Below are 23,370 nucleotides of genomic sequence, written 5' to 3'. Positions count from 1 at the left end.
CCACCGGCGAATTCCTATTGGCTGCGGTGCGGGCAGCGGGCAGCGATTGGCTGCGGCGGCGGAGGGAAGAGGCGGGGCGGCCGGGCGGAGCTCGGGCGGAGCGGAACGGCCGCGGTGGCGTCGGCGGTCGGCAGGACTCTTTGGGTGCGTGGTGCGGAGGGATACGTCGGTCGGGCGTTGGTACGAGGGTCGGGCGGAGGAGGAGTGGGGCGCGCTGCCGACGTGAGCACGGCGGGCGGGCGCTCGGGTTCCGCTGCGCTCGGCCGAGCCGAGCCGAGCCGAGCCGGGCGGAGGGGGGGTGAGTCGGTGGCGTTCTCCGCCGTGAGAGGGAGAGCGAGCCCGTGGGGTCCTGACGGGCACGCGTGCTCCGCCAATGAGGAGGCAGGGCCGATGCGGACCCCGCGGCGATTGGCCGGCGGGCGGGAGGGGCGGGGCGAGCGCGGTGTCCCGCCCCTCGCAAGGACACCCCCGCCTCCTCCGCGCAGGGCCGGCCCGGCATCATGGCCTCGGAGCTGGAGAGCCTCAACCCCGGGCAGCGCATCATGACCTTCCACCCCACCATGGAGGAGTTCCGCGACTTCAGCCGCTACATCGCCTACGTGGAGTCGCAGGGCGCCCACCGCGCCGGGCTGGCCAAGGTGCGACACTCCCTCTCCCCCCGGGCGGAGGCCGCGCCGCCGGCCCCGGGCCGCGCACCGGCCGCCTCCGCCCTTTGTTTACGCCGCGGCGCCGGTGGGGCGGGCGCGCCCTGGCCGGGGCTGGGCCCGAGTTCCCCGAGTTTGACGCTGTCCCCGGCCGCGGCCCCCGCTCCCGGCCCGTGTGTCCCCGCAGATCGTGCCGCCCAAGGAGTGGAAGCCGCGGCAGTGCTACGATGACATCGACGAGCTCGTCATCCCCGCGCCCATCCAGCAGGTGGTGACGGGGCAGTCCGGGCTTTTCACGCAGTACAACATCCAGAAGAAGGCTATGACGGTCCGCGAGTTCCGCAGGATCGCCAACAGCGACAAGTACGGCTGGTCGCGGGCACGTAGAGTTGTGGAATGGTTTGGGTTGGAAGGGGCATTAAAGATCATCTGGTTCCCCACCCTGTCAGGGGCAGGGACTCTTTCCTCAAGAACAGATTGCTGTGGGCTCCATCCAAGCAGGCTTGGAACACTTTTAGGGATGGGGCATCCGCAGCTTCCCGCAGGGGCCAGGTGCTCAGTGCTGTCTGAGGTAAGCAGTGAGACTGTCGTGCCCTGGGCAGAAGAGTTTGCTTGTACAGCAGGCTGTGTGCATGGGCACTTTTGTCACCTGCGCAGCAAAATGATGTGTAATGGCAGCAGAATTTTTGTTGGTGCTGTGGGCTCCTGTCTGTCTGTCCCCAGAAGGTAGACTATTGAAATACTTATTAAGTAGTGAAGAAAGGAATGTTTATGACATTAAAAAGGAGATGAAGAAAAGATCACTTGTAAAGGAGTTGAAACAAAATAGCCTTTGCAGTAACTAGAAAAAGCATTGGAATTGCCAGCTAAAATCGGTCCATCAAAGCTTGTTTTATCATTTAAAAGCAGTACAGACTAGATATTTTAGAGTTCTGTTTGATAGAATAATTTGATGGAAGTTACTGTTTTACATTATATATGTAATTGTATGGCATCTGTGTATATAGAAAAATACATTAAATAGGTGTTAAAACTAAATTTATTCCCCCAGTGCTACATATAGTCCAGTATATAGTTAGCAGGGAATGGGCATCAAGAGTAGATTTTTTTTGGTAAACAGAGCATGTTTGACCATGGTGAGTCTGTGAAGATTTGCTAGTTTCACAGTGGCAGAAAACTTTGGGTTTGTTTGGGGTTATTTTTAAGTTGTTCTTTGTATCATTTCTGGTTTTGACTGTCTTGTTGCTTTTAAGTAGCTACAACTGAAAGGTGAGATTGTTCTGACCCCACAAAAGTGCACAAAGCAAAAATGAAAGTAAACTGAGAAATGGGGGAAGTAATTTTCTTCCTCATACTTCCGTTCCCAAGTGTCACAGAAACAGAGCCGTGACTGCTCTCATTGCTCATCTGGCTGGTAGCACACATTAGGTATTTTTATGTAGCTTTTCATTCTTTCAGTTGAGGAAGACATTGGTTTTAACTTGTCAAATATCGAACTGCAAGGTCTTTAGTATCTTTCTTGGTTTTTTTCAGGTACTGCACACCCCGGTACACAGACTTTGAAGACCTTGAACGAAAATACTGGAAGAACCTTACATTCAATGCCCCCATCTACGGGGCTGACGTTAATGGCACGCTCTACGACAAGGTAAGGAAACTGTTTGGTTTTCAGGTAACAGTTACCCTGGTATATTGCATTCCATAAATACTAATGTGGCATTTGATTCTTACCTTTTGGAAAGAGTTAATGATAGTCATAGCATAGTTCCAGCTTCTGGTGTAGGCAACTGACAGAGGGACCTTTGCTAGCACTTCAGTGTAGCGCAGTTCAGTTTAGGAAAGCAAAAACCACTATTGCCCAAGCATTGCTTTGTCCTGAAAGGCATGTGAGGGTTGGGAGTGTTGATCAGTGGATTCATGCTGCTTTGGTATCCACTGGTGTATGTAGTTTTGTGGGACAGCTCTGTAGCCATTAGGTGGTAGGACAATAACTGTCAAAAGACAATTTGCATTCTGCTTGCTTGTCTCCTAAATTGCCATGATTTATTTTTTTAAGAGATACTTGGAATGAAAATTGGTTTTGTTCAAGAGGGTTCAGACATCAGCTCTAACTCAATCAGCATCAGCTATTGTTTTCTGCTCCGTTAAGTATGTAGTTTCGTGATTATTTCTCCTTTGTAATCATTATGTTGACTGTAATTTTTTCCCTCTTTAAAGGCTAATAAGCAATCACTATGTAAGCTACCATGCAGAACTTCTGGTTTAGGTGAACTAGCTCACAGCTTGAGCTGTGTTATTCTGTGATGTGCTGTTTCATAAGTGTCTATTAAACTTTTGCAAACTGTCATTTTGTAATTCTGTGATTTTGTACTTTGTAATTCTTGTTTGACATGAGGCTTGTGTTTTTCAGCATGTAGATGCGTGGAATATTGGCAGATTGAACACAATCCTGGATATTGTGGAGAATGAAAGTGGCATAACCATTGAAGGAGTGAATACTCCTTACCTATATTTTGGTATGTGGAAAACTTCCTTTGCTTGGCACACTGAGGACATGGATCTCTACAGTATTAATTACTTGCATTTTGGGGAACCCAAGTCATGGTAAGATTTTCTAAGGACTCTTCTAGATATAGAGCAGCAGTATCATAAAACACTGGAGTCAAAATCATAAAGCTAGGAGTTTACTAAAGTAATTACCAGTTCTCTTGCACTGCAGTTCTATCTGATAGCAAGAACATTAGAAATCTGTGAGGACCTGCAGAGCAGTGCATGTTCTCAGTAGAATTTGTTTGGTTACCTTCTAGAAGGCTCTGCTTGCTGTCCTGATGTAGGCGGTTCTTCTGAATTACAGTATAGCATGGATGCTCTCTGCTGTGGTAGGGCCAAAACTTGGCAAACTTGCTTATCATTTCCTGAGGCTCTAAAATGGCCATACAGAGGTATGGTCACACAGACACTGGGGGGACAGGCAGTTTGTAACAGACTTTGAAGTGCAGCTGTTTATCATATATCCAAACATCAGGCTCATGGATGTCACTGAGTGGTTTGTCCAGTGTCTGAGATTTCTTGATTCTTTTTATGGGAGGCTCCTGAATTTCTCTGTAGCATGGGTTGCATTTTAAGAGTGAATCATCTCCTTCTGTTCACAAACTAATTTCTCAAGCAACTTCAATAATTGTTTCCATGGCACTTTTGTTGGAAACTAGTATTTCTGAATGCCTTTTATTACAACTTTGAAGAAAAAATAATAGCTAGCACAATGTGACCCATGAACAACCCCATGCAGTGGCAGTAGCAGGGAAACATGAAACAGAATAGTCTGTTGAGCTATTTGGCCATTGCTTCTTCTGCAGTAGGACTTGGAAGAAGTGAGCTTTGCTGGTATCTTTTGATTAATTTAGCAAGGATTCCATTCAGAATACAGCACTGTATTCCAGAGTGAAAGCAAACTAAGTGGGTTGATTTTTTTTTATTGTAGTCATACCAGCCAGGAGTTTTTTGGTACCCATGAAAAGGTGTGTACAGAGAGAGACATAGCCCTAAAGAGCACTCCATGAGTTGTGCATGTGTTAAGGATGTGGCATCTGACTTAGGCCCATTTTTGAGCAGCTGAAAGGGGTGATTCCATTTTCTCTCTTGCCCTGTGTTCCTCCTTGCACTGAATGTACTGAGGGTACACAGCACTGAGACAGTTCAGGAAGTGCTCTTCCCTTTCTCATTGCAATGCTTGTTTTGCTGCACAGATCTGCTAATTACATAAGTCAGACTTTTTTTGCTTCCTCAATTGCTTGAGTGAAAGTTGTTGAAAGAAATGGTCAACTTTTGGGTGTTGATTTTTCTTGGGATAGAAAGGTCAAAGTCCTCAATGAAGATTTTTGACTTTATATCAAACTTTGAAAAAAACAAGTGTAGATATAGAGATTTTTTTTTTAAGTAATTCACATCTTGGTGACTGATTATGATTTCCAGTTAAACTTTGGGATTTTGCTGTTGTCTCTTGAATTTAACAGAGCTGTTCTTACAACTGCAGGTACTCCATCCCTCCAGAGCATGGGAAGCGGCTGGAGAGACTTGCAAAAGGTAATCAGTCAGTTCATGTCCTACCTTTTTCTAAAGATGGCATAATTTGCCTTTTAGAATATGGATTACATCACTTCTGAATGTTTGCTTATAGGATACACACAAGAGAAATTGTTGCATTACAAATAATGAACTTCTGGTCTATCTAAACTTTAATGAGAAAATCATTAGCTATTGATTATTAAAACTAGAAGGTTATGGGCAAGGGAGGATCCTTCTATTTGAGGTTTTTCTTATGTTCTTTCAAACTGGCTGCCATTAAAAAATTAATCTTAGGGATTTGTCATTTTTCTTCATGCAAACTAGCACACTTCAAATAAGGTAGCCCATACTTGTAGGGAAAAAGTGTCTAGATGATAATTTTTCATAAAACTGCTGAAAAATAAATGTAGTTTGATAAAGTGGTAACATCTCTCCTTGTCTTTATTTCAAACAGGCTTTTTCCCAGGAAGTGCCCAAAGCTGTGAAGCATTTCTCCGTCACAAGATGACTCTCATCTCTCCATCAATTCTGAAGAAATATGGAATTCCATTTGATAAGGTGCGGAAAAGTAACCATGGTTATACCAGCTTGATCAAGAGGTTCCTGCAGCTTTGTCTTGTTTCTGACAGTAGCCAGTAGCAGAATCTTAGAGAGGAAAATAGAAAAAGGCAGGGTATAAGGAAATCCTTCCTATTGTACTTCCAGTTATCTGGCTGTTGAGGCCTGAAAGAATTTGAGACTGAAAAATTTGTCAAGAGCTCCTAAAAACAGAAGCTTGGGTTTCTGTGATTTCTTTATTTTTTAACTTAAAGTATTACCTCCTGTGTTATATTCCCTTCACTGTTTTGATGTGTATTCAGTGAAGTGAGGTTTTTATTTTTTGTTTTAAATTTGCCCCTGCTAATTTTGTTTTGCAGTCTGCTTCCTCACTAGAAAATAAGAGTTGTCTCCTGTTAACTTTTTAATTACATAGTAACTCAATAGGCTTCCTTACTTTCTCAGGTAATGACCTGCTGTTCCCCCCTCCCACACTAATTGTCTCTCTACTAATTTAGTAGTGATACTAAAGATCTGGTCTTCGAGTTGTTATTCAGAGATACTATATCATCTGCCTGGGGAGCTGAAGGGTTTTGTTTTCATAAGCCTTTACAGTGGGGAAATGTTGAAGAGCAAACAGTGAAAGGGTGACTAGGAGTTTCTACTCTAGTGTGAAAAGCAAAAGAAAACAGCAATAAAGTTTCAAGTTCTATGTGGATAGAAATTTACTCGACCTTGGATACTGTTCAGCCAAACCTGTAGCTGATACAGATGAGTATCTTTATGAACTTCATATAGCTGGTGACAGAGTATTTTGTATGTATAACCATTTCTGTACTAAATTGACCAATTGTGTTGTGTTGTAGTAAAAAAACTGTTGAGCATGGCTCTTCAGTAAACAGATATTTAACATAAGTAGCAAAATAGTGAAGGTCAGTAGCAAGTCTATCCATTGCAGCAGGGAGCTCCAGCCACCATCTGTGATTTGGATTTTTGGGTGTGCTGCAGACAGGGGTACAGGAACTCCTTTTAATCATATTTACAAAGTACCTTCTTAAACTCTGAATAACACTGTGATGTCTCAATTGTCTTCTAGGTGACACAGGAGGCTGGAGAGTTCATGATAACCTTTCCTTATAGCTATCATGCTGGATTTAACCATGGCTTTAACTGTGCTGAATCTACCAACTTTGCTACTCTTCGGTGGATTGAGTACGGGAAGCAGTCAGTGCTGGTGAGTGGTCTGTTGCCGTCATTAAGCTCCCACCGTTAGTTTTAAGCGAGTGGTTTCAAGCCTTTTTAAGATGTGATACATGCTTTCTCATAAAGTAGCAACATCCAGCCAAAGCCCTTCTTGTTCATACTTTGTGTCAACCATGGATAGCATGCAACATGTTTTGTAACTTTAACTTTTTTCTAAGTTTGTGCAGCTCAAGTGAGGCTTCAAAAGAAAAGCATGAAACTGGTTGTCTTTCCAGAGGTGAAAGAATATGCTTGGTGGGCAGAGCTCATCAGTATTTTTCTCCAGTATTTTGACCATTATTTATTGATTGTTTAGCCTGGGATATGACTTTGGTAACTTAAATGACTTATCAAAATAAGTGTCTTGGCTGAACCTTTAAACTGAATAGTGTGACATCTCTGTAGAGGTGCCTTACAAACAAGGGTTATGTTTTCAGAAGCTACATTGAAGTGAATGCTTTGAAGCACTAGTTGTAATCATCCCTGGGTGAGGGGAACCTCAAACTCTGGGCAGTAGCGTGGCTCTGATTTCTTCAGAAAAGTCTCTGGCTTTGCAGCCTGTTTCTGTATGAGCTCATTTTAAAACATTCAGCTTGTACTAGTAGCTCTGTAAAAAGACTGATGAGCTTTCTTTCCTAGTTGTTGTGATAACATCTGGTTTTCTGGTTTTTGCTGGCTTTTCTACCATTTTTAGTAACCTAATATATATCCTAATAGTATTAGTGACCTGATATATATTTCCTAGTAAGGAGTCTTGAGAGTTCTGAGGCTCAATTATACATGAATTGGGGGATTTTGTTCCTTAAACTCTTGAGAAATGCAGAGTAGAATTATTGAGTATTTGGTCTTACTTTAATATTTTCTGTGACTTCAGTGCTCATGTCGGAAGGACATGGTGAAGATCTCCATGGATGTGTTTGTGAGGAAGTACCAGCCAGATCGTTACAAGCTTTGGAAAGCTGGGAAGGATGTGACAGTCATTGACCATGCTCTTCCAACCCCAGAGGCAGCAGAGTTCCTTAAAGGGGATCTCATGCAAAGAGTCAAGAATGGGAAACAGTGTGCTGAGGAGATGGAAACAGAGACGTGTAAAGAGAAGGTGGATGGGGATGAGACAAAAAGGTAATGCTTTATATAGCCCTGTGCTTTTCTATTGGATTATTGGAATTTGAACCCAGTTGTAATTAAATGTTTGCCATTCTGATAGAACAGTGAGAGTTAGCAATAATATTTTTTCCTGGGAACAGGGTTTACTCTTAATATTTTTTACTATTTAAGTCTACGTTAATAGATAGTCTATGGTAAGCAGTAAACACAGCAGCTTGGAAGGTAGTTCTTCATCTTGAGAGAGACCTCCAAAGCCTGGATTGGCAGTATGTACCCTGCACTGATGGGCCAGAAGAAAAGGGGGTTGTGTTGAGACCATGAGATAGTACTTGCTAGCAAATTCTGGTACAATCAGTGCTGCAAGCTGTGGCATTGGTGTGGCATTTCTGGTTGCTGAAGGTCAACACCCTAATCATCTCACATTTTGTAATTAAATCTTTTTCAGTCAGTTCCAGCTACTGTTCCTAAAGCTGTCTTTGGTGGGTTTTTTTGTTGTTGGTTTGATTTGTGTGGGGTTTTGTTTGGAGGGGTTTTTTTTTATTTAAGGTAAAGAATGCCTGGCTAGAGCATAGCTGCCTTAATACATGATTAACATGCTGAGAAGTCATCTCTGGGGACTACTGACTTTTCCTCTCTAAAGGCAAAGAAAACACTTCAGAATAATTTGGAAGCTATTTGACTTCCCAGAGGCTGTCTCATAAAACACTGATCCAAAACAGACTGTATTTTATGCATTCACACAGAAATTTAACACATTTATGTGTTTGCTAACCTAACATAGGGATTTGTCTTCTGCAGCATCCCCAAGCACCGCATAGGAACAAAAAGGCACAGGGTGTGCCTGGAAGTGCCTCAGGAGGTGAGTGAGAGTGAGGCCTTTCCTAAGGAGGAGCTGAGCTCCACACAGTATGAAGAGGACATGGCAGAGCCTCGTGAGAGGCCCACAAGTGAATTTGTGCAGCAAGGTGAACAAAGGCTCAAACTTCCGGGTAAGTGTACCACACTTGTCTGGGACACTCTAAAGTATGATGCTAGTTGGTGGGATGCTTTTGTGTCAAAAAAAACAGGCACTGGTTTGTCAGAGCCATTGCTACCACCTCAGAAATTTACTATTATAAGACTTGGAATACTTGTAGTTTTTTTTTTTTTACTCTTTTTTTTTTTGCCTGCCTGCATACAGATACATATGGGATGCCTCAGGAGGTTAAGCTCCTTTGTATCTCCCTTGAGCAATGTGACCTGTTTATAGGAATTGCCTAGTAAAACATATGCACACTTCCTGGTACTGTGGGTCTGGTATGCTTTATAGGTGCATTACTTGTAGTTTTGTAATAAGTAGGCTGGACAAAATTCATGTGGCTTGTAATGGATGATTTATCCTTGCTATTAGGGGAGGAGCAAAGGACCTGTGGAACAACAAAATAACAGGGAAAACATATGTGATGCCCTCTTGTATTTTGTTTTCCAACCCTTTGCAGCTTATATTTAATAATCTTCTATTGGTTTGTGGGGCTTTATGTTTTTTTCTATTAAGTCTTCCATGAATGTTTGTAACCTCTTACCCACAGCAACATATGGCCAGGAGTTGAGCTGTTTTAACTACATACACATCTGTGTAAAGGATCATCTCTATTTTAAACTCACTGTCTGCTGGTTTTGTTTGATATACCCTATTTTTTTGTGATGGGAGAGGCAATGAGCAGTTGCTTTTATTCTGACTAAACCATCTATGACTTTATAGGTGTTTCAGAATTAATCAACTTTATAGGTGTTTCAGAATTAATCACCTACTCTTTATATGATGTACTGTTGCTTTTTTCTGTGTAGTAGTTTGCTTTTCTGTTTGGCTTTGTGCAGATAGTTGCACAAGCATTCTCTTTCTGCCCAGACTTCAGGAAAGTCAGTATATCCCTTCTTCCAGATCGTGTGGACTCAGACAAATTTGAAGAATTGAAAACAGTGAAGCTTGAGGAGGAAGAAGAACAAGAAGCAGCTGTACTGGATCTCTCCATTTCACATGCTTCAAATTCCACTTCAGTGTTGCCAGCTTCGAAGCAGAGTGTTACATCCAGTGTGCAGTCCAGCTCACCTGCCTATTCTTCAGACTCTGAATCGCCTGATCTGTTGGCAAAACGAACTCTTCCTGGGCCAGCCGGGCTGTTCACAGTGCACAGCTACGCCAAGGGGGATGCCAGCGGCTCCGACAATGAACAGACTTCAGGGAGGAAAGCCAGTGCCACCTCCAGTGTCAGTGAGCAAGAGCTGACAGAGGTATGAATGGTAAAAGAACCGAAAGCTGGAGGGCTGTAATTCCATGGTCAGGAGTTTGCTGTGACAAAATTTCTATCTGTGCAGATGACAGTTTCATCGCACTGGAGTTTGCATAGCAGGTTGCGCCTCTGGGTTTTGCTAAACACACAAGCATTCATATGAAAGCCTTATGTACTTCAAGCCCTTCAAGTAAGCAAGGAGATCACTTGTCTTGAGGACTTCTCTAAACTCTGAGTGCTGTAATGGAAAGGATAGCTTAATGGTTTTGACGTGGTAGTGTTACAGGATGATTGAAGTCATTTTGTACTACGAGACACCTATTTGTACCTAAAATGAATCTGGTTTGTTCCAACCTTTATTGCAAGCACATTCATGTGATGAGGAGTTTTTAATATAGAATTGCATACATGGATACATCTCTGTGTCCTTTTAAAAGAGAAGAAAGGATGCTACAAAAATATTGTTTGGGAAAATGTAAATCTGAGTGTTTAAAAGCTGCCAATGAAGGTTTTATTAAACAACCTAAGGGAAGAGTTAGACTCTTATCTGGTAGTGTCTTTACAGTATTTTGTTTACCTCTTTATATCTGCATTTAGAGAATGGCAGGCCAGTAATGACTTCCTAAGAAGCCAAGAATTACACCAAAGGAACAGCAGATAGACCAGTCTTGGAAATTAAGCTGAAATGGAGAGATGTGTCATGACTGTTTAAAGTAAAGACAGTATCTGTTGCAGATACTGATGTCTCCATTGCATGCTCTGTACCGGGAAAAGGTGAAATGTTGAATGAGTGTGGATTGTTTTCCCCAGGTGTACTTTGAAACAAATTTTTCATTAGGTGGTAACTTGGACTGCTAATCTCAATATTTCTTAGAAGTCTTGTATCCAACTCTGTGTAAGAGAACAGGAGTAATGATTATTATGCTCTCTTCTGGCTTTTATGAAAAGAAGATATTCAAGCATATGTAGGATGCATTTAATCCAAGATTTACTTCTGCTTTTCAAAGAATAACAGTTTTTTTTAAAAGGGTAGACTCTTACCTAGAGGGAGACTTCCTGAACTGTTGAAATAATTACCTTTATTGCCCTGCTTGTCAGATTAGTAGTAATTTTGTCAGTGTGTCACTTGTTTTTGTATGAGGAGAAGAGAAGAGGAAATAGCTCTTGTTGCAATCTCCTTCTTCCAGTCTGTCTGGTAAGACGTCAAGGCAAATAATAAGCAGAAAGGATTGAAGTGTCCTTCGCTTGAAATAAACCTTTTAGTTTGAGATGTCTATGAGCTCTGTATTTTTTCTAGTTTATTTTATTAATCCTTTTAAATTTGGAATATTTTATGTGACACACAAACTGAGGCTTCTCCAGAATTCGTGAGACTTCTTATCATGGCTCTTTCAAGTTTTCAACCATTCAACTTGTCTTTCTTTGTTTCTGTCTTTTACATGATTCTTTAAAGAAACAGACTTGCATGAAAAGCTACAATGGGACCTGTGACAAGTGTACTCAAGAGGGGTAGTACAGCTCTGCCCAGTTTTTCGTAACTGAAGTGCTCTGAGTACTTTGAAAAATAGTTTAGAGCTGAAGTTACTTTGTTGGAAATAAAACTGTGGAAGCATGTGTGCATTTTGAAAACGTTTCTCTAAGTTCAAAGTAAATTTCTTCCAAAATGGTGTCCAAAGGGCATGTGCTAACTAACAGCTTAATTGGTTCTCCTGGTCCAGGTGGGAAAGGAGTACATGAGCTCCCTGAAGGAGAGTAAGAAGTCCAAGGGTCGTCGCCAGCCGTTGAGCAAACTCCCACGTCATCACCCACTCCTGGTGAAAGACTGCATCAGTGATGATGGTAAGTAAAGCTTTACACTCTTTGGGAAACTGGACAGAGGGTCTCAGCATCTCTGGGCAGTGTGGGATATCCTGGTAAGTAACAGGAGTCAGTAAGTGACAGCTCTGCCTCCTAGACAAGGTGCATAGCTCATTGTATCATTAAATATTTCTCTCAAATGGTGTCATCTTTCTTTCCTGTACTTTTCTTTGGAAAGCAAAATTAAACCAGTACCAGAGACTGTTGCCTAACTGCATCTGCCTAAGAATGTTCCAATCATTGATGTAAATATTCATGATTTTTTTAAAAACCCTAACTCCAAATTCTTTGGCTGATAGCTTTAGTTTTGATGTACATGTAATTGGAGCTGGTTCTGTTCTCACACTAAGCCTATTTTGTTGTGCGCAGTGTTGCTTGATTTGTAGAAGCCTCTTAGAAAGGAGACTGAGTTGCTGGCTTCCATCACCGTTCTGTCAGTTTGCTTTCTGGCAGTCTTTCTTTCATCTCCATTCATAGCTTCTTGCCTTATTTAGTTTCATTTACAAGAAGAACATCTATAAAAGGCCACATAATCAGTGAGTGAACGCTCTCTTATCGCAGAGGCATCAGAGCAGCTAACTCCTGAAGAAGAGGCTGAGGAGACAGAAGCATGGGCCAAGCCGCTGAGCCAACTGTGGCAGAATCGGCCGCCAAACTTTGAGGCTGAAAAAGAATACAATCGCACCATGGCCCAGCAGCCCCCATACTGTGCTGTTTGTATGCTCTTCCAGGCATATCAGGTATGAAACCAATGCTATCACAGAGGTAACAGAGTAGGTGCTGCTGTGGTACGTAGTTTTAAATATGTGGGTTTGCATACTGCCAGTTAACCAAGGCTGTATCAGTGTTGCAGTCTTTCTTAGGAGCTGTTCCAGGAGAGCACAGGTGGGTGAACACCCTCACACCTGTGATGGGCCCCTGTGGGTTCCCAGGGGCTCACTCAGCTGTTCAGCAGAAGGTTTTGTGTTTTGTGGCTTTTGTTCAAACCACAGAATGGAGCTTCAATGTCTGGAGTTTACTATAAAATCTCACTTCTCCTTTACAGACTGTCTCCTTCACTTCTAAAATATTCTTAAGAAAACACTTTAACTCCTCTCATAGTATGTGGGCTTTGAGGAGCTGGCAAGGAAGAAAACCATTTACTTAAAAGAATTTAGGGTTCTGTTTGTAGATGGTATAGACTGAAAGCTGTCTTGTCTTGCAGTGTGTCCATGACAGTAGCATGGAATGGAGTTCAGAAATCCTTTGTCATGTTGAATAAATGTACAGGAAGGAGTCCCTCACTGATTTTTTTTATATACCTAAGATAAATAGTTTTAAGATAGCTTAAATAGTTGTCTACATGTTTGGCCAGCAACTTTGAGATAGTTTGACCCTTTCCATACACTAAACGTGTTTGATTCATTTGTGATGACTGTATAGTTGTGGTGGCACTAGAAACATGTTCACCACAGTTTTGGAAATAAAGACGTCAAATTTTTGTTGAAAATATATATAGTTCCTAATTTTAATGAAAACCACAGATGATGGTTTCTATTTAGTCTTGCTATTTCTGTCTGAGAGAAAGTTCTCAGGAATGGAAATTCTACTTAGGGGCCGTGTGGTACATGACAATTTCACTAGTGATGAAAGGTATAAAGTTAACAATTTGAGGACAGCTCTCTTAGGATCTTCCTTGTGAGTTGCTGCTGAGCAGAAAACTCTCACCTGAAGGTTTTCAAATGTTTGTCCACACCAGGCAGTGGAGCAGAAATTCTTCCAAGATTTGAGCTGTGGTTAGAGTCTTTGTTCCAATTTCAGAAAGTCTGGAAACTCACTTCAGTTACCCGTTCAAATAAAAAATTGGCACAAAATGCCAGACAAATATGCACTTTTCCTTTGGGAAGAAAAAAAGTATCTGCTGTTTGGGGGGGGAAAAAAGTCATTATTTTCTTCAATTTTGTTATAGATTTCCCTCAGTTGTCTTTTGCTTGACGTGCAATGTAAGTTTAAATCAGTAAGTTTTACAGAATGAGACTAAACAAGACTTGTTGAAAGCATGTCCATTTCCTTCCAACTGTGAGCATTACCTGGACTTTTTTTCCCTAGCTTTTGAGGCACTGTAGGAGGGACAGTGCAGATTCATTCTGCTGCTGCAATTTCTGCTAACAGTAATTTTAAAAGATCAGGCAAGCTACTTTTGTAGTAGTGTACAAGGTACAAAAGATGGTTTAAACATTTTTTCAAAGAGAAAGATTAATTTCTCTTTAGCTGTTCAGAGGAGTAGCTTGAATGGAAATACATGTCTGTAAACTTTGTATGTCTTAACTGTTTGATTTGACATTGGTTTAGAAGAATAGATTACAAAAGATTAGCCTGAAAGTCTCCTGAGCTGTATATGGGAAATTGCATTTTTTGTCTGTTTATTTTCCAGGAACAAATTAATTTTAAAACTCATTAGACTTGTTCAGAACTACACTGGGAAAAAATTATGGGGCTTGTAGTAGATGTCTATTTATGTGTTGGTAATTCTTCCACATTGAGGTAAGATAAGTGTACACTGATGGATAGCAGTGTTGTGATCCTCTGTATTACAGGAGGAGTATGTAGAAGAGGCATTGCCTGTAGAGCATGAGGTGGGCTCGGTGATTCCACCTCTTCTGTCAGAAGAGATGCAGTTCAATGTGAATCTTGTTGCTCATTAAAGGGATGCAATTCAGACTTTCACTTTAGTATTTGAGTAGAAAGTTATTTCTTTCTGAAGCCACAGCAGCTAAGGCTTTTATAAATATTACTATAAATAGTAATAAATGGTTATGAACATAACTATATTTTCACCTAACCTACTAACTCTGATTTTTCAGTACCTTCATTTTTTCTTTAAATTGGATATATATATGAAATAATGTGTGAGTAAAGATGTGAGACCATTTTACTTGTAAAATTTAAATTCCCTATCTATCCCTCACAGGCAGAATGTGAAGGCAGCAGTCAAAACTCTGGAGTAACTCCAGCTGCTGCAGATGGGAAGGTCCGAACTAAACCGCTGATTCCTGAAATGTGCTTTACTGCAACTGGCTGCAGCACTGACCTCAATCTTTCAACTCCCTACCTGGAGGAAGATGGAACCAGTGTACTCATCACCTGCAAGAACTGCCATGTCTGTGTTCATGCAAGTGAGTGCATCCAGATGTTACCCTGAGCTCTGGTGTTCTCTGTACTGAGCCTGTACATCACAGCAGGCCTCTGCCAGTTGATCTAATGTACAACCAGACCAAGTTCAGCCCTTACCAGAGGAGTATATACATGGTTGCTGGCCTGTGGAGTAGGCGGTTGGCTGCATGGGTGACTTCAAATACACAGCATCATCCTGGGGCTTGTTGATTTTAAGTCTTGCTTTACTCCTGGGTCCCAGGGAAATGGGTTTGAGTTGAAATAAACTCTTAAATGAGATGTGTCTGTTCTAGGTTGTTATGGTGTATCCCCTGACAAGGCCACTGAAGACTGGATGTGCTCCCGGTGTACAGAAAATGCATTAGAAGAGGTAAAGTTTTTCACAGATGGGATCTGATAGTCTGGGAACTTGGCTACAAAGTTAATTCACATACTGTTGTGGGTGTTAGTTTTCTAAATTATCCTGTGAAAAGAACACAATTTAGAGAATGTTTAGGAGCCAGTCTCTTGTGTTCTGGTACTTTTGAACCATAATGATATCCTTTTAACTGATGCAAAGCTGCTGAGCTCATTTGAGTCAGAGGGAAGATGTTCTACCTGAATGTGGGAATAGCTTCATTGTCTACCTGAATTTACAGTAGCTACTATTTCTAAGCCAGAAAATTACTTGTCTTAATAACTAGGCAGGTATGTGAAGAAAGCAAGAAGAATGGGATTCCCTCAAACAGCTATAGGCTCTATGTCAGTGGAATGGGTCGGCCTTTTGATTATTATTTCCTCATGTTTGTTCCAGATCCTTTTACACATCCCCAAAGGTTATAGGGTATTACAGGTGTAAAAGGAACCCATAACAAACATGTTGACCCTTCAGTAGCAGGTTCTTCTTGCTTTCAACAGACTTGGGAGTCCATATTTGTTTTCCTAAGGGCAGCAACTTTTGAGAGCTGAGGAGCCGATCTGTACAAGGTAGTTAGCTCTCTTCTAACAGCAAAATAATTTTCTTCCTCTGGATGTGCATTTTGAGATGGAAGCTCTGCAGCAAGTGTGGTGCACTAGCTAATGCTTTCTTCTTTGCTCCAGGACTGCTGTTTGTGTTCATTACGAGGAGGAGCGCTGCAGAGAGCCAATGATGACAAGTGAGTGTTCCAGATTTTTTTGATTTTTAAGGAGAGGCTCAGTTCCTAAGTATCTGAGGGTAAGCTGGTAAACTGCACTTGGTGTAACAGAGTGACCAACAACACCCTTCACACTGTGCATTCACTGTGTTCTCATGCATCAATTTTTACCTCTTTAGGTAATGCCTGGTTTTCATTCTGTTGATAGCAGCTGTTAATTGCTTTGCGTTTGATAGTGCAGAGCTGTAATATACAGAGGTTTAACCTAACACATAAAAATGATTTTGATTTTCTGTCTTACTTGCGATTACAGTAATGATAAATGGCAGCCATGGTTTTAAGTAGCACAACATTGAAATTCAAGGTACCTCTACAGCAAAATGTGCGTACAACTGCCTGTCCCTGTGCTTTGAGTGTTGTGGATCATCTAAAGTTATTTGATGCAAAATAGCAGACTTGTAGCACCATGAAATAACTGAAACTTGGCCAGGCAGCCTTTTATTATGCAGGAGTCACTAAACTGCTTTCCTGTTAAGCCTGTTAGTAGTAGGTTTTAAGTATAAAGGAATCTTGGGTTTGCACTACATGTAACCTGTTAGTAGCACTAGGAAGATTGCACTGATCATTCTCAGAGGTTATTTACTGTGGGTTATGTGGCAAACTTGAACAGAACCATATTTATTTAAACTCCAAAGCATCCTCTGTTGGCCTAATGCATATTAATTTCTTTTTCCTCTCTTCTGTCCTGACAGGTGGGTTCATGTGATGTGTGCTGTGGCTGTACTGGAGGCAAAATTTGTGAACATCGCAGAGCGGAGTCCTGTAGATGTTGGCAAAATCCCCCTGCAACGTTTCAGACTGGTAAGGATCACCTGTGCTGCATTGGTGGTGTCTCTGGTCCATTCAGAATCTGAGGGGTTTTGCTTATCCCATCAAACCCAAGTCATCTTGGTTCAGTCTCCAGACTGAACTGTATAATCTACTCAGCTCATGAAATATGGCAGTTGTTCCTATTGCCATTTTTTTAATCTTTCCTTGTTCTAGTATGTGTTTATTCACATGAAGAGACAGCAAAAGGGGCATTTTTTTCAGTATATGGCAGATAACATTTATACAATGGGGTAATGGTGATAATTTGTTGTGATTGTTTTTCTCCTCCCTAGTATTCAGCTTGCTTAGTTAACTACTTTCAAGCACTGAGATGCTTCAGGGTATGTGAGGCATTCCTATAATGGGGGAAGGTCTTCAGCAGGAAAGCAGCTGTACTTAACTTTTAACAGCTCAGTGTTGAGGGGAAAATTACTCTGCTTTGCATATGCATTGCAGATAACATTCTTTTCCTACAACTGCCCAGCAGGCCCAATTGAGTCACTGGTAGTAGTGACAGAATTTTAACTGTTACCTCTGTGGTCATTTCACATTATTCTAATCTTGTTGTTTGTATTTATGTAACATTTTAGTCAAGTGCTGAAAGGCCTTGTTGAGTTGGATCATTGCAAGCTGATCTAATCTAAGATCTGTTGCTGGCATCTTTGGGTTGCATGCTTTGTGCATGTTGAACTGGTAGATATTTAATCTACATTTTTCTTTTACTGCATTACTTTTATGAATTATTGTCTTGTCATAAACAAAAACTGCAGGTAGCTGCCTGCTTCTGTTTAGTCAGAAAGCAGTAGTGTTTTCAAGGATGCTAAATAACACAGCTCTTACATAAGCTCTTAGCTAGCCCTTGGTGTGGGGTACAATGTAGTACCAACCAATAACCTCTAGTTTCCTGTTCACAGAAATGCATCTTCTGCAAGAAAAGGAGAAAGAGAATTGCAGGTTGCTGTGTACAGTGCTCACATGGTCGGTGTCCCACATCCTTTCATGTCAGCTGTGCCCAAGCAGCAGGAGTCATGATGCAGCCTGATGACTGGCCATTTGTTGTCTTCATTACCTGCTTCAGGCATAAGACTCCATCTCAGGCAGAGGTGTGTAGGTGTGTTATTCCCAAGATTTGAACTGCAGTGTCTTGGAGGCACTAAAAACTTTTTAGATTGTGTGATTATTTTGAAACTTCATTGAAGGCTTGGCTGTCTCACAGTATGTAATGTAATCTAACGGTGTTAGTCTTGGATTCTGATCTCAGCTGTGCTGCTACTCTGATCTTAGTCAGGTCTTTATTGTATTTCTGTTTGCAGACCAGAAGGACTGAATGCATCACATCCCTCCTGTGGCAGTTGTAATGAGGAACACTAGTGAGATTTATGCTGTGATACTTAATGTGCAGGAGTTAGTGCCACTACTCTAGCAGTCTGCATGAGTGGTCACAGAATTTCACATTTAAGTGATTGATTAGTTTCTTAAGTTCCCATACAGCCTTTTTAACCAAAACCACAGCAGTCTTTTAAGAGAATGTTTTCTGTAAAAGCCTTCCATTGCTCTGAAGAATGAGAACCTAATTTACTAAGTAAATTAAGGACAGTAGCATATAACAGATTAGACTTTAGGCATTTAAAATTCCAGAGGCAGAACGACTCTAAAAATGTTGCTGATGATGGCTTAAGTAGAGTAACTAACCTGAATGAAAATGTTTTGCTTTGTTGTCTGCCTGTACTGGAGCCATGGTTTTCAATATGTTTGTTATTGAGTCATTGTATAAAAAGTGATTTTTCTCTTCCCAGCGAGCTAAGGCTGCACTCCAGGATCTGTCCCCTGGACAGATAGTCATCAGCAAGCACAAGAATGGTCGCTTCTATCAATGTGAAGTGGTCAGCCTTGCAAAGGAGACTTTCTATGAGGTCAACTTTGATGATGGCTCCTTCAGTGATAACCTGTACCCAGAGGACATTGTGGTATGTTGTGCAATGGGGTTGTGATATAGGACACATGATATGAGTCAGTTCTTGCTACTGTACAGCAGATGCCTCAGGGGATCTGCTAATTGTTCCCTGGGTCCTGTAGTGGCTGAGCTGTGCTGCAGGATGGCCTTAGGGATGTTACCTGAGAGTCCATACAGGGACAGGTATAACAGAGAGTGCAGCTAATCTCTGGCTGCTTAGCAGCGGTAGTCTGAAGGACAACTTGTTGATACTTGCATGCCATCCCCACATCAAATACTTGGAAGTTACCACTTTTGTGATTTAAATGCAGATGACATAAGTGGATGTCATCTCTCTCAGCCTAGTTCTCCATCCCTAAAATGGAGAATTGTTGGGCTGATGTGACCTCTTGGTGGTTTGCTGAATCTTCACATGAGGAAGCTACTTACCTTCCTTGTCTCTCCTATCTTCCATCTTCATTCTAGAGTCGAGATTGTCTTCAGTTAGGTCCCCCTGCTGAAGGAGAAGTCGTGCAGGTGAGGTGGACAGATGGACAAGTTTATGGAGCCAAGTTTGTTGCATCACACGCTATCCAGATGTACCAGGTACAAAATTACTGTCTGAAAATTCATCACTCAGAACAAGCCAATTACTTTAACAGGGTTGCTATAAGGGAGTCATACTTAAACACTCCAGGGTGAGGTACTCTCACTGTGTTAGCAAGGACAGATGCTGGCAACAGTTGTTGGAAGTGATTGCTTGCAGCTGTATGTACATCTGTCTACCTACTTGAAAGTGTCCACTTCTCAAAACTGCTGGTCTGCAATTATTCATCAAACTCCATTTCTGTAGTTTAAACTACTTAAAATACGTTTATTTTGCTTTTCTCCAGTGAGAGTGCACCGTGCCTTTCATGGTTCCAAAAGGGATGAATATTCAGGCTGTATTAAAGTTAAGAGTCAGACTGCCTTGTCAGGTGTTAAAAGAATATCCCAAAACTTGCTGGGCTATTATTGTCATGAGATTATTGAGGTTTTGTTTCAAGTCTGTTGCAGTGTGCATAGCTGCATATGTATCTTATAAATCTCAAGTGGTAGAAGATTATTTCACGAGAGAGCTCTGTGGGGAGCTCTTCTGGGTAGCTTGGTAGGGTTCTAACTTGAGAGACTTCTGCCAGAACAACTTCTGGTTCTCTTCTAGGTGGAATTTGAAGATGGTTCACAGCTGATGGTGAAAAGGGATGATGTATATACTCTTGAAGAGGAGCTTCCTAAGAGAGTGAAGTCAAGGCTGGTAGGTAAACCAGGTGCAAATTCTGCTAAAGAAATTTGTTTTAATTTGGGCTTGAACAGCAACCTGAGCATGTGACAGCAGCAAAATACAATCTGGTGCTCTCCTTAATCATTGCAAAGCTCAGTAGTTGATCAGGCTACAAAACCAAAGTTCTGTCTCGCTCTGAAGAGAATTTGTCCTTCTGCAGGAGTATGAGTTTGTATCAGAGTTTGTATCACAGATTGGGAGAGCACACTTATACCTTTTCATACTTGTATTCGTAAGTTCCATTGTCTGCTTCCGTTGCAAAGCATGGCCAAATTCCTTCACTTACCTTTTGTTGTGACAAGCTCTTGGTAGGGTTGCATCAAAAGAGCTGGCTGTTTCTTGAGACTGAATAATTCAGGTGGGAAAGGACCTCTGTCAGTGTCTACACACCTGTTCCAGACGGGGTAATTTTCAGAAAGGTTTGCTCAGAGATGTCTCTATTTAAGTTTTAGTTATCAATAAGGGTGGAGATCCCACACCCCATTTTGTTGCTTGATACATCCCACTACAAAAATTGCAGTTACAAACAGCACACTGGGGTGTCTTGCTTTATAGCACAAACATGCACACCCTGATGCAGTTCTGTTGGCAGGCACACAGGATGTTAGAGGCTTAAGAAAGAATGTATTATAGCTGAATTCTGTGACCAGGTGTTTAAACATGCCCGCTCTATAAAGCGGAAATTGTACTATACTGTTTGAAAATTGGAACAGCTGACTCTTTATTACTTTGAGAAAGTGATTGTGAATTTAAATTAAGTGCTCAGTTACATTTGAAACTTGAGATTCTTCAGATTTCTAATTAGAGTTCACTTAAATGTATCCCCAGACTTGTAAATCCAGTTTTTTATGTGTTTTTCTTTTTGTGTTTGAAGAAGGCTGAATGTTCCCACGTGTTTTGGCTTGATTCTTTCTTACATGCAATAGGAGGATGTGGAGACAGGGATTTCATCTGTGCTCTAGTGACTAATTCTGTCTTTTTCTCTTAGTCAATAGCTTCAGATATGCGCTTCACAGAGATCTTCGAAGAGAAGGAGGTCAGTCAAGAGAGGAAGAGACAGAGAGTGATCAATTCACGCTACCGTGAAGATTATATTGAACCTGCCTTGTACCGGGCCATCATGGAGTAAACGCTGCCTGTGGCAGAGGAAGAAGATACCCTCCTCCCCCAAGGATTTAAACGTTCCAGTACTACAGGCCATATTTGGATGCTTTGAATCCAGGGTTTCTTCTGGGGTTTTGTTCTTTTATATTTTAAGGAAACTAAAAAGCTGATGCTCTGCAGTAGCTGTAAGGCAGCTGTTGGATAGTGAAAGAGATCCCATTTGCTGAAGCTGATGCCTGCACACTGCTGGTCTGAAGTTGGGTCCTTACCAAATAAGCCAGCTTGGGGATGTTGCTTTCATCTTGTTGAGCAGTCTTGCTTTTTCTTTAGAGACAATTTGACAGGTGGCAAACTCTTTGGGGAGTCGTTGCCAGGAATCCTGGCAGCTGCAGAATAGTATGGTTTATTGTTTTAATTGAATAATATTCCTGAATTTAGGAGTTTCCCTGGTGACCACACCTGGACTTGAGCAGGCAGTATTACTGGTGCTGGAAATGGAACCTCTTTTATATTTATATCCTTTTTTTGTCGCAAACAGCTTCAGTCTCTTGTTTCTCAGCATCTCCTTTCTGAGGTTGAGCTGTAGGCTGTTCAAATCTGAACAGACAGGAGGTGCTTGTGTGAACAGGTGAAATGTGAAATTGAATCATGTAGGACAAATTATTTAACCTTCCATTTAATATTTTGTTCTGATAGTGCTTTTGACTTACTTAATCATGAGTTTAATTGTTAATAGTATGTGCCTCAGAACCAGTGAAATCTCTCTGGAGCCTTGTGAAGTGCAGCCTTCTAACAAGAATAGGTGTTCAGCTCCCAAAGAGTTTCTTTTGAGTTTCTCTAAGGCAATATGACTAAAGGGACAGTCCTAACTCTCCCTTCCTGAAATCCAAGCATCACAGTGTTGGGGATGACAGGGCAGCGGTATCTGAAGCAGTGCTGCTCTGGGGCAGCTCTGTCTATCGTGTGTCCGCAGGCTTTTGCTTACAGCAGCTAATAGTGGGCCTGACAGATGAGGTATGCACTGAGCTGTGTGTTATTACTGAAAGGCTGTGCAGTACTCTTCTTAAGCAGGAGTGCTGCCGTGTTGCTGTCTGGCAAAGGTTACCGTAGCATTTTTATAGAGTATTAGGACACATCTCAGTTGTGGTGGAGAGAATTTGCTACCCCAGCCATACGAAGTTGAGTTGAGCTGGGTAGCAGGTGTACCTGGAAGATGTGCCAACTTGCTCCTAATAATGTAAGCATTAACACACCACAGTAGAAGCAGTGTAAATACGTGTTCCTTTCCCATTCTGTAGGAAAGGGATTTTAGGCTGTGGAGCAGATTGGCCACCTTCTTTCTGCATGGAATGATGGGGTGAATTTTCCTACTGGAGAAAATCATGATTGTGTGTTCTCTAGAAACTGTTCAAGAGGAGAATTTTCTAATGAAACAGACCTAATGCATCCCTGCTTCTATAGGGACATGGCAATGTGTCTGCAAAGTCTGGATTTGTAACTTTTTTCCTTTTGTTACATAGGAACGCTATAAACCAAACCCTTCTGAAACCCCGGTGCATCAATTTGTGATTAGCAATAAAATGTAGTATTGAGTAGTGATACAACTCTTGATCAGAAAAGAAATAAACTGCAACTTTTATACAGAAAATCTTTAGCCCTACATTTTTATAGGGTCAGGAGGATAAGTAGCAAAGACTTGCACAATCACTGTTTTGCATAGAGTTCCTGTCCTATTTTTCTGGTGGAATACCTTGTTCACTGGTATTGGAAGGCTTAAATAGACTCTGAAAGGAGATAATGGCTTGCTTTTGTGGTTTTTGATGTGGATTGTTTGGTTTGGTGGGTTTTTTTCCCTTTTACCATGTCCAAAACACCTGGTCTCAGGGTATTAAATGGCTTTCTAGTGAATGGGATAGTTGGCTTGATAAAACCAGGATCTGTTAAGACCTGAGTCTGGTAGCTGCAGTTAGTCTGGTCCAAGCAATAGGAACAAAATCGCACTTTGACAGCTGAGCTTGTGTGTAAGCCTCTGAGGTGATGTGCTGTGGGCAGATGTGGAGAAGAGCTGGCAGGACGTTAACAAACTTGCCTCTGTTCTGTCAGAGTTGACTTGATATTAACTTCTCATATGATGAACACTGCCTGTGTTACT

General features: G+C 41.7%; 1 protein-coding gene across 2 annotated transcripts; it reads left to right on the top strand.

The window, feature by feature from the left end:
* The first annotated feature begins 73 nt into the window (after positions 1-73).
* On the top strand, positions 74-22,866 carry KDM4A (lysine demethylase 4A). 2 transcript variants are annotated; one of them, XM_033067702.1, is made up of 22 exons: positions 74-180; positions 486-638; positions 832-1,007; positions 2,178-2,292; positions 3,055-3,248; positions 4,678-4,727; positions 5,164-5,267; positions 6,343-6,480; positions 7,363-7,610; positions 8,394-8,584; positions 9,517-9,866; positions 11,584-11,704; positions 12,284-12,462; positions 14,673-14,877; positions 15,169-15,245; positions 15,956-16,011; positions 16,743-16,851; positions 17,775-17,963; positions 18,657-18,827; positions 19,280-19,399; positions 19,995-20,087; positions 21,103-22,866. In XM_033067702.1, the coding sequence occupies exons 2-22, from the start codon at positions 501-503 to the stop codon at positions 21,241-21,243; spliced, it is 3,165 nt and encodes a 1,054-aa protein (XP_032923593.1). In that variant the 5' UTR covers positions 74-180; positions 486-500; the 3' UTR covers positions 21,244-22,866. The 2 variants fall into 2 exon arrangements, with proteins under 2 accessions (XP_032923593.1, XP_032923592.1); XM_033067701.1 differs by having other exon boundaries at positions 86-144.
* The last annotated feature ends 504 nt before the right edge of the window (positions 22,867-23,370 follow it).

This window comes from Catharus ustulatus, chromosome 9 (genome assembly GCF_009819885.2).
Source record: "Catharus ustulatus isolate bCatUst1 chromosome 9, bCatUst1.pri.v2, whole genome shotgun sequence".
In the NCBI taxonomy this organism is placed as follows: domain Eukaryota; kingdom Metazoa; phylum Chordata; class Aves; order Passeriformes; family Turdidae; genus Catharus; species Catharus ustulatus.
This window is presented reverse-complemented; position numbering and strand designations above follow the sequence as displayed.